We start from the raw sequence: 16,060 nt of genomic DNA on the forward strand, positions 1-16,060 counted from the left end.
ATTGCTTCAGTGAAATAACATATTTGTTTCTACACTAGAAGTACCCCAAAAACCAGCACAGCTGCTTAACAACTGAACCAACAGACATTGATAAATTGAGCAACATCAGCTGCCAGAATGGTGAATACTTGTTATTGTGCAGCCCTTTTCAAAGCTTATCCTTTATAAATGATGTGTAACCACCATGCTGCTGATGTCATCTGGCTAGTGTGCTGGCCAAAGAAATTGTTTATTAGCCATGCAAATATGGCCAGACATACAGAGGAAAAAAAAATTCCTCTGGATAATATAGTAGCCAAAATAGTCCCATTAAAATTTTCTGAACTGTAGAACATTTCTTGTGTACAATAAAAGCTAAATACGTATCCAACCTATATGTGTAATACAAACAATCATGCTATAAAAATTCCTAGAAAAATCACATTGATTATTCCAAGTATATAAGCTTTTCAAATAATAAATGAAAATTGGAAGTCTGCTGCCTGCAAATATAGAATAGTTTTACTGTTAGTGCATGCATAAACCTACTGAATAACAACAGTGTTAATTGCAGAAAGTTTAGGCAGAAATAATTTATCCCATTAATATAAAGGCTATATTTATAAAACATTGATTGTGACACTCACTTAACATTTAATGAATCCCTATACTTTAAAACACATGCACCAGGAATATTTACCTGCAGTGAATGTATTGGGAAAATCAAGAGTGTCACAGTACTTGTGTAAGTCAAGTCAATTTTTATTGAACAAGAAAAGAAGCCAATGAAGTTTGGGACCTTAAAAATCACCCTTTATCAGGACTATGAATAAAATAACAGGAAATAGTAATAATTATATAGTAAAAAATAAGAGAAATACATAGTATTCTAATTAGCCATATTAAATTGATAACATGAGGCATATAATTAAAAAAGTGAAGAAATAATAATGCATCTATATTCTACAAAAAAGAACTGTTCCCACAGTGGCAATAAACAATAAATGAACTAATAGTGTATTGCTTGTGTAATAATGAAATTATATTATTCTTATATTCTGTTGTGGAGGATGATGAGTGTTACTCATGAATAGATTAATGTCATTGTAGAACATTTTCACAGCACTGATCACTTTCTTTAAAGTATTGGACATTTATTTGCATAGACACTTTATTTATGTACAGAAACCTTAAGATATTTAATTTTGTTTGACGTTTATTGAAGCACATGTAAGTGCTGTGTATGTGGTGATTTATATTGCTTAACACTAAGTTTTAAGTGTTAGAATACAGCAGATGGTTTATATGTAGTAAATTCCAGCGCTGGTGTATTGTGGTAATATTAGTAGGGGAGATATGTTTTGGGTAATTACTTTGATTATATAGGTACCTCCATCTATCCATATTAAACATGGGTCTAAACCCTATGACTAATTCTTTTGTAACCTTCTCCTGACTGATACCTTTTAACAATGAGATCCCTCTGATGCTTTGGAAGCTCTCTGTGAACCATGGCTTTTGCTGTAGGATGCAACTAAGAAAATGCCAGGAAAGACCTGTTAGAACAGCTGAATTTTATTTGGGGTTAATAAGAGGCGCTTTAAGTGATGGCAGGTGTGTACTGATTCCTATTTAACATGATTTCAAAGTCGGATGACATGCCGATTCCAGGTGCGATTTGCAAGACATCTGATACAGATGTCTATGAAAATAGCACCAAAAGTGCATGTACTACTTTAGAAATCGGTGCAGCTCCAACTAAGTCAGAACCGCACCAATATGACCATTCTAACTGCAGACAATAGGCTGCGATTTGGCATGCAATTTTCAAGATTTGGCTTGCAGTGTGACCGGCATCTTAAGGTCTTTTATACAGTATTTACTGAGTGTTTCTGCTATTTTCGATAAATACTACATACTAGCAATAGTGAATTGACATTTTCAGTATCGCATACGATATGTGGTCATGTGACTGGCTTAACTAATGCGATAAGCTTTTGTGAATTGTGCCCACTGTCCCTTGTTTTGTTTTTTAACCTCCCTGGCGGTTTGATTATTTCAGATTTTTGGTGCTGAAAGTGGTACCATTATTTGGCATGCAAATTTGGCGTTTTATATTGTAGGCCTGTAACACTGTTCAACAAATTTTTATTTTTTGCCAGTTTTGGAAACAAAAGGATCCATTTCTTAATGAATTTCACATTCTGAGTTCAAATAGAACAATGAAATTTGTCAATTGGCTCTAGTTTTTCTGTAAACGGAAAGTTTTCTACTATAGGCGTAACGACTACATAATGCACAATAATTATATAGATAGATGTCTTTCCACAAATATAAAGCAAGTGATATTGACTACATAACAAAGCCTAAATGGCATAATATATTGCATAGGATTACCAAGAAAAATTATAGCCATAAGCTAAGTTGAATCCTTTTAATACCTAGGATTCTCACTAGTTTTGTCTTCAGTTTGTGTCGGTTTTGCTTCTCTTGGCTTTTCTCTTGTATTCGAGGAAAGGGCTATCTCTTACAACTGCACGTGACTACACGCTTCAGGTTCTTCCTCACTTGACTCAACCACGAAGGATTCTGGTTCTTTAGGAATTGGTAGCCCCTCTCCATGAGGAACTGGACGTATTGCCGATGGAATATTTGGATAGTGCACAGATAACTTTTTCTTCTTATTTAGCCCTTTTACAATTGGAGGCACCATACAAAAGTAACAATTACTAACATGATCTGTTGGCTCTCTCCAAATCATTGGCACAGCGAAAGGCATAGATGCCTTTTTTCCATTCAACCATTGCTCCAGTGCCGTCCCACAAGAATTGCAGCATATATGTGGTGCCCAGCTCTTGTCCTGGTCTCCTATCTTGCAGCCAAAATACAAGTTGTAGGCTTTCTTAATCATTCCTGTTATCCTCCTTTTTTGTGAGATAAAAGTTATTTCACCGCAGATATAGCAGAAATTATCTGCTTTATTCACACAAGTTCGAGGCATTACTGAGTAGCCTATATAAGCATAAAACGAAATGTAAAGACGCTGTCAAACTACAATCAGCTACAGATACTGCAGCTTTTATGCAGTGAAGTGATGCAATTAAAGGCTAATATTGCATCATCTCAGTATACATGCAATTTTCTATTGGTCACCAGTATCAATTGCGCAATATGCAGCTGAAGTTGCATCATAATTTTGAATGGCTTACGTCATTAGATGGGTGAATATATCATGGAAACTAGAGCCAATCAACATTTTTTAGGGTCATTTTCGTTTTCAGCACCCCAAAATTATGTAAGATTAGCTAATTTTATGCCCAAAACTTTTTACCTGTTGAACAGTGTAATTCTTAGGAATAACTCACTGAAATCTGTCCAAACAAGAGTCTAGTAAACATCCCGGGTATGATAAAACTTGAAACACAAAATCATAAATTATAATTTAATAAATAATCATAAAAAATAATATTATAATAATAATAAATTTAATTCAATAATATAATCAAACCAAAAACACTGAAATTTGAAATATAGCGCCAAGTTCACACATCACTGAGCAAAGTCGCAAAATTGTTTTTGGTGTCTGATGACGAATTTCCCCACGAATCACTATCACTCAATTCTGCAAGTGGTTCTAATTTACTATCGCTGTTCTCTAGCTGGTCTAAAATCGCTTTTGACCTAAAGGGACGCTTTTTGGACGCCATGGACATTTCTCAGTTTCCAGGCAGAAAGAACAGTAAAAATGCAGGCAGGGCACAGGGCAAAGCACTAGGGACAAACTGTATGTGAAATGGTTTGATACAGTAAATTTTTTACTATGTAATTTTAGTGATTTTAGTGAATGTGACTTTTTATCATTTTCAAATTTCCCACCGTTCCGTCCCCCGTACGTCCCGACGCTCGCAGGGGACGGAACCCAGATGACAGATGCCGGCATCCGCCTGATTACATTGTCGGGGACACTGCAGAAGGGACATCGCGGGAGCGCAGGACAAGGTAAGTGATCGAGGGATCGCAGAGCAGCGCCGCATGGTAAGCCCAAGTGTAGCTCGGGGTTACCGCTTGTGGTACTGAAACTTTACCCCGAGCTACACTCAGGAATACCACCAGGGAGGCTATCTAAATTTAGATTTTAAGCTGCAGTATTAGTATAAGAAGAATAGAGGCTGTAATTTGCATTTTGCTAGTACTATTAAAAAATCAACATTTTCCAGAGCACTTACTTATCTGTATCCTGTTTTAGAATGTTATGGAATTCTATGCAAATGATGTTTGAATAAGTGATGAATTATTAGTGAGTATAAATGTCACTTAATTCACCAATCACTTAGACAACAGGACAGAGCAGACTATAGCTATCACTTTGCATCAGAGCCGAAAAGGGTAATCAAGTTGCTGCTGATGCTTGCTTGAAACAATTTACATTAATTTGTGCAAAAGACTGATAGATTACATTTTGATTACAGTTTGGAAATAATGAATACAGATTCACTCAGTGTAAGGTTTATGTAGGACATGATTAATGATGAACTCGTTTACTATGCAAGCACAATCCTGTTTTGCTCTAACTCACTGGCTGTCATTTACATCGACTGAAAACAGTGTGCATAAACATTTTGCAACCAGTAAAAATGAAAATTTTAAATGATGACGTTACATAAATTTGAAATCCACATCTGAAAATTATTGAAAAAAAACATATAAACCCTGAAATTAAAGTTGAATATTTAGGACACATGCGTCCCTCTTGTTTGTTTCCCTGACGTTCAGCCATTTTAAGGTTTAAGGTGTAACTGAAATAATCAATGCATGTCCTTCACTGTCCTCTATGCATAACATGTACAGCAAAAATCTGGGGAAAACAATTCCACTATTTCAGTTGCACTTTCGGAACATAAGCTGAATATAATCCCTACATTCCTCTATAGATTATTAACAACATACTTTGTTAAATCATTGTGCTTCCTAGGATTACAATAAATTGAGCTGCATTGATCCAATAAATTATAAAGATCACAATTACGTTGACATTTACACTTTGCACATGTATTTCTGTCTTTGTTATCATGTATTATTTTGTGTTTTTAAAAAGTGTGCCATGTATACGTGTATACGTTTATGTTGCAGTACATTTCCATTTATTATTAACTGCTTAAATTGGAAGATTTACCCCCCTTCCTGACCTGGCCATTTTTTTGTGATATGGCACTGTGTTACTTTAACTGACAATTGCGCGGTCATGCAACACTGTACCCAAAATTAAATTTATGTCTTTTTTTTCCCCACAGATAGAGCTTTCTTTTGGTGGTATTTGATCACCTCTGTGGTTTACTTTTTGCATTATAAACAAAAAAACTGACACATTAAAAATCTAATTTCTTCATAAATTTAGGCAACAATTTATTCTGCTACATACTTTTGGTAAAAAAAAGCGTAATAAACTGGAATTTTTGTAAAAAATGTTATACTAGTAATGGCGATGATCAGCGCCTTGAAGCAGGACTGCGATATTGCGGCAGACATTTTTACACTAACTGACACTTTGAGGGAACCAGTGGCACTAATACAGTGATCAGTGCTAAAAATGTACTGATCACTGACAATGGTTGGGAAGGGGTTAACAGCTAGGGTGATCAAAGGGTTTAGATTCATTCACTAGGACTCACAGATTGGCTTCTGCGGTGACAGCGATCTGCTGGTGGCGTGTGCCATGTGGCAGAAGTGCAAAATCAGGTATATATACACGTTATTTTGCACAGGAGAGCTGCCCTCTAGCAGTAAAACTGCTATAGGGTGGATGTGACGCTCAATGTGCATACATGGATTAAACAAACTCACATTCTTCAGCGTACCTTAATAAAAAATAAAATAATAAAGGACACTTGCTTTGATTGCGGTGCACTTAAAAAGAAATGAAGCACATATGTGTTTTGGCCCTTAGGACACACAATAGAGGCCCAATGAAGATGAATGGTTGACCTAAACTCATTGCATGCCTATGAGTCAAAAATGTACCTCAGCATGCACAAAAAGACTCAAATAAGTGCAAATGTTTATAATTACTATATTGGTACCTTCAGTTTTATTGCATTTAGGTAAGTGTAGCCCTGACTGGATCTAAACATATTATTATTATTATACAGGATTTATATAGCGCCAACAGTTTTCTCAGTGCTTTACAATATAACGGGAGACAATACAGTAACAATACAGTTCAATGCAAGAGGGATTTGAGGGCCCTGCTCCATGGCTTGACAATAGTCATTGTTCTCTGTATAAAAAGAGAAAATAGTATATAATAGATTTAAACACTGTATCTAGTATAAATAAAGTAGGAAAGATAGAATCTCTGTCAGGTTTTCTGGGACTCTATTGGGACACCTCCAACCGAACATAGAGAATGATAAGAATTGTAGAGGAAGGCTAGAACCCTACTCAGCTTTAATTGCTGTCTTTGCTCCCGTTATGACAATACCGTTGCAAGGACAGGAAGTTAGGGGAAATCTTCCCATTGACAGCTCAGACAGCCACAAAAACCTGAGAGAGGTTCTGATCCTTCATTGTTGTATTACATATAAAAAAAAAATGGCTGGAGGTAAATTTTAAAACTAAAATATTTATGTCAATGTTACAATATTTGGTGACATTGATGATGATTATTGTGATAATGATGACAATGGCCTTGTAATATATAGTCTGGCCGTGGAGATTGACTAAGTCTATCAATGACACCCCCTTCCTTAGCTTAGATTCAGGTCCTTTATTGCACTTTTGAGGTAATTGGGCTTATCTGAATCTCCTTCTGCTTGGCACTAGTTTTATAGACAGGGGGGTAAAATTCCAACAATCACTAAGAAAAGGAAAAAATCATCAGGCCCAGCACTGCTCTGAAATGAAACACAATTGGTCAATAACAGGCTGCCCCGATTTCATATATATACAGTCATGGCCGAAATTGTTGGCACCCTTGATATTTTTCCTGAAAATCATGTATTTCTCACGAAACGTATTGCATTAACACATGTTTTGCTATACACATGTTTATTCCCTTTGTGTGTATTGGGACAAAACAAAAAAAGGGAGGAAAGAAAGCAAATTCGACATAATGTCACACAAACCTCCAAAAATGGGCTGGACAAAAGTATTGGCACCCTTTCACAACTGCGGATAAATAAGAATGTTACAAGCATGTGATGCTCCTGTAAACTCACCTGGGGCAAGTAACAGGTGTGGGCAATATAGAAATCACACCTGAAAGCAGATAAAAAGGAGAGACGTTCACTTAACCTTTGCATTGTGTGTCTGTCTGTGCCACACTAAGCATGGACAACAGAAAGAGGAGACGAGAACTGTCTGAGGACCTGAGAACCAAAATTGTGGCAAAATATCAACAATCTCAAGGTTACAAGTCCATCTCCAGAGAACTAGATTTGCCTTTGTCCACAGTGCGCAACATTATCAAGAAGTTTGCAACCCATGGCACTGTAGCTAATCTCCCTGGTCGTGGACGGATGAGGAAAATTGATGAAAGATTGCAACGCAGAATAGTCCGGATGGTGGATAAGCAGCCCCAAACATGTTCCAAAGACATTCAAGCTGTCCTGCAGGCTCAGGGAGCATCAGTGTCAGCGCGAACTATCCGTCGACATTTAAATGAAATGAAACGCTATGGCAGGAGACCCAGGAGGACCCCACTGCTGACACAGAGACATAAAAAAGCAAGACTACAGTTTGCCAAAATGTACTTGAGTAAGCCAAAAGCCTTCTGGGAAAACGTCTTGTGGACAGATGAGACCAAGATAGAGCTTTTCGGTAAAGCACATCATTCTACTGTTTACCGAAAACGGAATGAGGCCTACAAAGAACAAAACACAGTACCTACGGTAAAATATGGTGGAGGTTCAATGATGTTTTGGGGTTGTTTTGCTGCCTCTGGCACTGGGTGCCTTGACTGTGTGCAAGGCATCATGAAATCTGAGGATTACCAAAGGATTTTGGGTCGCACTGTAGGGCCCAGTGTCAGAAAGCTGGGTTTGCGTCCAAGATCCTGGGTCTTCCAGCAGGACAATGACCCCAAACATACGTCAAAAAGCACTCAGAAATGGATGGCAAAGAAGCGCTGGAGAGTTCTGAAGTGGCCAGCAATGAGCCCAGATCTAAATCCCATTGAACACCTGTGGAGAGATCTTAAAATTGCTGTTGGGAAAAGGTGTCCTTCCAATAAGAGAGACCTGGAGCTGTTTGCAAAGGAAGAGTGGTCCAAAATTCCGGGTGAGAGGTGTCAGAAGCTTATTGATGGTTATAGGAAGCGACTGATTTCAGTTATGTTTTCCAAAGGGTGTGCAACCAAATATTAAGTTAAGGGTGCCAATACTTTTGTCCAGCCCATTTTTGGGGTTTTGTGTGACATTATGTCATATTTGCTTTTCTGCCTCTGTTTTATATTTGTTCCAATACATACAAAGGGAATAAACATGTGTATAGCAAAACATGTGTTAATGCAATACCTTTTTTGTGTGAAATACTTGATTTTCAGGAAAAATATCAAGGGTGCCAACAATTTCGGCCATGACTGTATATATATATATATATATATATATATTTATATCTATGATATGTGTTCCACAGTGATTGAATCATATGCAGTATGTGTTGGCTAAACAAATAGATTTAAAATGCAAGCTTCTGAATTTCATGTAGACATATGTACTTTGCATTGCCATTACATTCTTTAGTTCATCAATGTAGTATGTCACTTTTTGTGCTCTTTCCAGTGGATAACACAGCACACTACCATGATTCATTATATTTTTTTTGGGCTAATAGATTTTATTACGTTTACAAGATCTGCTGTACTGTAGCTATTGTATCACCTGTTGATATGTGTTTGTACAGTGTGTAAAATATGCATGAATGCAATTTACAAAGGGAGAATAGTAATGGATAATGAGCAAGATTGCCATCCAACTATAAACCGATTTGGTTTATAGTTGGAAGGGCATGCTGGGAGATTTACTTTAAAGAGAAACAAACTCTGCATTATTCCTGCAATGTTTACCAAACAGTAATTTTAATGAGACTTTAAGATCATTATATGCATGTTATCTTATAGTTGTTGTTATTGTATTATATATATTTATTTGATTCTACAGGGAAAGATACATTTCCCTGCAGTCATTCTGTGTTTCTGCTTGAACCTGTCATCCAATCTGAATATATCAAATTAAGAGAGCTGTCTACTTGCCCTCCCATGTTAAAAAAAAACACCAAAAACGAACAATAAAATAATAATAATAAACAATATATATATATATATATATATATATATACACACATATGGCCTTAGGTAAGTGAGGCTTTACCTTACTTAGTTCAGGACTGCAGCAGGTGATAAGGAGAGAAGTCTAACTGATTGGTGTCTCACTACAAACCAATAACTGTGGACTGGATTGGCTTTTTAGAGTTAATGTCAGGTACCTTATGATGGTCACTTTTAGAAGGTATTTTTTGGTTTAAGATATCCAGGAAGCAGCTGTTGAGACAGCAGTTAAAGAGGTGTGCATTGTTTTTAGGTGATCTGCAGACTGATAGAAAGTATCTGCAGAGCCTAACTACTATATAGCATAGTACAGCAGGAAGCAGAGCTTGCATATGTAATGTGCAAGCATAACTGCCCCATGTCCATTTGTAATTGCAAACTATACTTAGTGAAAAATGTTTTTGCAATATAACCTCACACTGACTAATATTATCTTCATTTAGTTGATTGTTTTCTCATGCATTTCTAAAAAGACACCAAAAAATAATAATTTTTTTTAAGCAGGTTGCGAACTATAATTGTTTATTGTTTCCAGATCTTACTGACTCACTTGGGCTTCTGCTCTTTAAATAAAAACTATTTTTTAAAATACCCATACATTCATATTTCTATTAGTAAATAGTAATTAATAGTAAAATCAATGGTAAACTGAGTGTTATTCAGAGTTATTAAAACTCTTATGGAACCTTTTATGGAAATGTATCTGTACTTGTATTAATACATTGCAGTAGAAATATTCTTTGAACAAAGGTATTTACATATCTCTAATAAAAATTGTCAGCCATAGCAAAACATATTAGGCTTACATCCTATCAGGTGACTTGAACTTTTCCAACCACTTTAAATATTCTTCCTTTCAAAGTCTTTCTTTCAAATCTTTTCTTGTACAAACAAGCAGAGATCCCTACCTCCCTACCCATTCTGTATTCTAAGCATAAAAGTTTTGCTCTTTTTATATTAGTACTTTAGTATTTTATTAGTTTAACATGCTAAACATGTACACTAAAATGTAATGGCTCTAGTGGGACATTTTTTTTCTACATGAATCAGGACGTGCTGGAGCTTTGTCTGTCAAAATAGACCAGGATTTACCTGCAGGGTTTTGAAGACTGCTGAAGTATGTGCCTGCACATACAATGTCTCTCACATCAGAGACTCCCTAGACAGTGAAGACAGAATCTGCCCCAAACCATGTCTTTAAAAAAAAGATATGCTAAGATATGGTATGCAATAAAATGACAAAAAGAAAAGCTGAGTTTATACATACAGCTTAAGAAGTTTTTTTTATTGTATTTAATGACAAAATGAAAGAGTTTTTGGTTTTGTTTTGTTCACATCATTTTCACCTAGAATAGCTAACCTATTTGTGTTAACATAGAAATGTAAGTCTACAAATAAACCTGATCACATAATTCATCTTGTTCCCTTTTGTAGAGCCAAGCTTCAGCCCACTACAAAGGCACTAAACATGCCAAAAAGCTCAAAGCACTGGAAGCCATGAAAATTAAGCAGAAAACTATTACTATCAAGGACAACGCAAAGACTATCTTCACTTCCATCCCTACCAATGCCATCAATGGAAGCTCTGAAAAAACAGGTTAAACAATAATCTTTCTTTTGTTTGTTTTCTTGTTTCATTATCAGTCTGATTATGTGCTTACCATGCTAACAAGTTGTGTTGATCTAGATCATGAGGTCTCCAACCACTCTGAAGCTAACACTTGTGGTATTCATTCAGAAACACAGGTAGATTAATCACTGATCAAATGAAGTAGATACAATAGCGAGTGGCAGTTTGTGAAACCTTTCACAGAATTTTTTGGGGTTCTGCATGAATTATGCCTAACGTTTATTATCATCTTCATCAACGTCACCCATAATAGACTTTCTTATTTACTGAATACACACATTTTACATTTCTATGTCCTTATTGAACATTTGGTTGAAATAGGTAAGGTTGTATTGTAATTGGTGGAATCTCCACAACGAAACTTAGTTCAGGGCTTTCCTGAATCACTCATTTAAAAATGATGACAAAACATTCTATTGGACTAGGAGTAAACATGTCACCAACATGATCAATTCAACTTGAGCATATGATGAAAAATACTATATCATCCCTTGTATGTCATAATGATGAGATATTTCATTGATGTAGGCATATATTTATTTTATCTTTGAAGAAGGTCACATCACATTTTAGGAGGCATTGATCCAAAAATAAGGAAACTTGCCCATGCTCTTGTGTTGACAGCCCAAAAACATGTATGGCTGTTGTGTCCTGATGCAAGGCCTAAAGGGTAGGTTCACCTTTCATAACATGTTACACCCATATTTAGGGCATAACATGTTACAATCAGACCGCTCCCCACTCCCCACTTTGACAGCAATCAGGGGATCATCTCCCCCTTTCTAGCTGTCAAATTGTGTCACTCATTCACTGTCCTTTCCTCTGTGAATGACAGACTAAAAGTCCTGACAGCCTTAGCGGCTGTCGGCTTTTAGTCCTCAATGAACTATCATGGCACTGTGGAGCGCCGTGGTAGTTTATTCATTCCTCCTGTCTGTATATCTGCTTGCCTGTACATCCCGTATGGGCAAGCAGATATACTGACAGATCTGCAGGAGACCTGCATGGCACCAGCAAACTGCTGATCACTGGTGCAATGCTTTAAAGGCTCCTGCAGGCAAAAATAATAAATGCTCATTTTGTTTACCTGCAAAAAATGTGCATTTGTTATTTTTTACTAAAAGGTGAACTTATAAAATAACAACTGATCTAGATCCATTATTGCTAATGCATTGATTTTTCTACATTCATTTCTATTTCCTAGTACTGAAACTACATGTTGGTAGACTCTCTTTAAATACAATAATGATTCTCATTTACAAAGAGAAGCTCTATTTTTTAATGAATGGGTCAACATAAGATGTTGCACTTGCATTTAATAGCTTCATGTGTCATGTGTGTTCTGTTTAGCAATTTGTGAGAGATTGTGTGCAGTAACCCCATTGGATGCTGAGAAATGTCCATCAAACTACCACATTTGAACAATTGGAATTTTAAATAGAAGCTTGTATATAATATTTTTACGTTATTGAGACACATTTGCACAGATTTATATGCAATGTTTTCAATGTAAAATGTTTGTGTAAAAAAATGCATCTTGTGTTTTTAGTGAATTTGATATACCTTGTCGCATGTAACACTCTTTCCAAAATAATTTTTGTATATATGTACCTAATGCGCAGTATTCAGAATGTACACACCAACAAATTGCCAGAGTGTTTTTTAACATATTCTAAATGTCCTAAATTTATTTTAAAGTTTGCTTTTAACAGTTAAAGTGATAGTAAACAGCCATGTTTAAGCCATGTATGTACAGGTAAGCCTAAAATAAGGTACATTAAGGTATAGTAAATATCTCCTAAACATGCACTAAGAGATATTTACATGATATTTACACATGTAGCAGATTCCCTGTCACTGGTGAAAGCGCATCACTGGAGGGATCGAGGGGGGGGCATTTTTTTTTCATGTGGTTTACTACCACTTTAAAATACGCTCAAGGTTCTAAGGTTGACAATTTTTTTATGGATTTGCATCATGTATTAGCAATGAACAAACTGACAAAATATTATCTCCAAAATATAAAAGAAGCCATCTGATATCTTTTTATCATTTAATCCCTTTATCTGGTTCACCTGAACACACCCACGTTTGCTGAAATACATTTACACAAGCATGCCAATGTGTGGGAAACTTTGATGTTTTTTATTCCAACTTTTTTTTACAACTTAGGCTATAAATATTGTTAGCAAAAAAGAAATGGTTTAATCATCTATAAATTTTATGTATGAACTACTAGACCATAAACAATATTCAAAGACAAATACATTCTTTTCTTTGGGTAGAGTGGTAGAGATTGAGAACCTTGAACGGGTTTTTATTACTTTTATGTAAGAGATTTGTTTTTGTCTTCCAGTCTCACTTAAGTATGTTCCATTCCATTCTTGAAATATCACAGTGCAGATACAGTATCCCTAGTGGTGTCACAGACAGCAATAAAGCCCCAACAGTGGTTTTACATTTCCTCATTCCATCAAAAATTGAAAGAAAACAACATGGGGCTTTAACAGTAAGAGCTTCCAGGTATCATAGACTCTTTTAGGAAATAAATCTATACAATATTTGTAGCCTAGTGGTTAAGCATACTGATAGTTATGATGAAACAATGACAAGATCAGCTATTAAGCTCAGCTTGTCAATGGACAGCTAATTATCCAATAGATAGGCTCAGGAGGTGGTTGCTTTAATTTATTTTATGGTTTCCTTTCATTTCATTGGGAGGCTTGTTTGCAAACAGGATCATGTATCAAGTGGACAAAACACACCCAATCCCAGTATGATGCTCTGGTCTAAACACATATAACTGCTGGCCCAAAAAAGCAAAAACTGGAATACACGACTAGTGTCAAATATAGTATGTTGACTTTAAAATTGTATATGATATAACATACCCTCTTATCACATTTGAAGGCATGAAATTTAGGAAATGAAACAGACATATTTATATTATTACCAGAGCTGTAAATGTTTTTAGAGCAGAGATAGAACTATTAACATTAATGTTAATACAGCAGAGATGTTTTTTTAAGCTTCACAGCAGTTGCAAAATCATGCAGCAATTATATCCTGATTATATCTCAGATAGTTCTTAATTAACACTAACAAATTCTTACTTCTCTTAGTTTAATTCATCACCATTACCACAACGCTTTGTACCAAGCTTTCCAGTGCATACAGTATGTGTACATTTATTTCAGCATAAACAGACTGCATCACTGATAATATTGCATCTAAATAGACCAATACATCAGAGCAGCAAGGTGTTTCAGTGACATTCAATGTGCTGTCTGATGAAGAGACCTCTGTAGTCCTGAAAGTTTATGTACAAAAATACGCTATAAAACTGATACACTGAAATGTTTTGTGTTTGAGTTCAAAAACCTTTTGTATGTCTGAATGTTTATGAGGGTAATACATTCCATTCTTGAAATTACAATGTTTTGAGAGACTAAAATGTTATCAAAGTTGAGTTAAATTAAAACAATATTACATATGATTTTATTTTGATAATAAAGTAAACCTGCCAAAAACCTGGAAAATTCAATATGAGCAAATGTAATTACCTTTAGTGAAAACCTTATGTCATAATGAGCATCAGAACCACAGATATAGGGAGCTGTAATAATATGTAAATATATAAATCAAGCTTTACTCCATCCTCTGCTGCCTGAACATTCTAATTTGTCAGTGACTTTAACCTGAAAATTATGAGAGCTTCCATTTTTTCACGGTGAAAGTTTCAAGGCTGTCATTTTGATCCTTTCCTTTCTACTTGGTGAGCCACTGACCTGTAACAAGCATGTACATATGAAGTGGCAAGACACTTGATATGCTCACACAGACAATGGTTAAGTGACTCACTAAGTAAAAAACAAGAATAAGGATGACAGCCCTAAATCACACAACTTCAAAAATGTCAGTAATGGTAGCTTTTGTATTTCTGTACTGACAGAGTTCCATAGGGTTTCTCCCAGTCTTATTTTTTTTAAAAAACATGTATTTATATTTTGTTGAGTGCCAAATTCACCCTATCATCAGAGCTCAGGAACAGGTTGCTGTTTCTCTGAGCTGTCACTATACCTTATTGCCAGATATTTTTATATGTGTACTAGTATATTCCAGTAATGCTCACCATACTTCCCCACAGCACCTTTTGCCTGTCAGAATCCATGGTAATCCCAAATATGGGGGAATGTGTGACCTTCTCAGGATACAGTGCTAGTTTACAATCACCAGAACTCACTGTCACATAGTGGGGGAGAGCAGATCATATGCTTCCCCAAGTGAAGGTCAATAAAGAGACCTTGCCAATGCAAGGCAAAATGATGATGTTTCTGCCAAACCTAAAATCAGAAGTTCCAATTACACAATATATATGTAGGACTCTCCTGGCATCCTGTAAAGGTCTAGAGTGCTGATTTCACTTAAAAGCGTATAATTTTTTGTATTAAATCTGTGGTATTCATAGATAAATACAATTATATAGAACCATATAGTACATTCTAGCATAGTTACAAAAAGATAACTTCAGGTTATTGTTCTCAATGTTGTCTTTAATCAATGGTGACCACCAGCGACACGTGATATATCACTCCACACATCACAGACAATGCACCTTACCAGACTACGTCAGCCAAAAAGCATACAGTAGAAACCACACATCCAAATCCATAGTATTCCCAGTCTTCCGATAATATATGGATCTTTTTTTTCCTTCCTCCTCTCTTCTTCCCTGACCACTCCCTTTGATGTCAGGCCCTATGTTCCTTTCACTGTAGACCGGGGTTTCCAATCCTCATGACTTTTTTTTACTCTCTAGGCTGACTCATTCTCAGCAGATTTGCTTGGGAAAACTGGTGAGCCTCTCTTCCCAGGCATGCAGGGGCTTGTGGGAAACAAAGTCCATCAGTCACTTAGTCCTCATTCACAAGCATGGTTCTTTGCTCCTTTAACAACTACAGTTCTCATGATCCTTGGTATCTGCCCAGCCAGCCCTCTCTGATGCTTCTATTAACTCTTGATTTCCCTGTCCTCAGATTGGATCCAATCCACCAAGGTTGGAGTGGATTGATGGCGTCTTTAAATATATAGAGGGTAAGGATAGAAATTACAGGCGTATAGAAGTGATC

General features: G+C 36.1%; 1 protein-coding gene across 5 annotated transcripts in view; it reads left to right on the plus strand.

Moving 5' to 3' along the window:
• ZNF385D (zinc finger protein 385D) overlaps positions 1–16,060 on the plus strand; it is a 431,010-nt gene that overhangs the window by 342,715 nt on the left and 72,235 nt on the right. For all 5 annotated transcript variants that reach the window (XM_089691066.1, XM_089691034.1, XM_089691039.1 and 2 more), the window contains one exon: positions 10,736–10,898. In XM_089691066.1, the coding sequence (XP_089547192.1) occupies positions 10,736–10,898 (163 nt within the window). The remainder of the gene's footprint in view (positions 1–10,735; positions 10,899–16,060) is intronic.

This window comes from Staurois parvus, unplaced genomic scaffold (genome assembly GCF_062004578.1).
Source record: "Staurois parvus isolate SC_StPar_1 unplaced genomic scaffold, SC_StPar_1.0 ptg000021l, whole genome shotgun sequence".
In the NCBI taxonomy this organism is placed as follows: Eukaryota; Metazoa; Chordata; class Amphibia; order Anura; family Ranidae; genus Staurois; species Staurois parvus.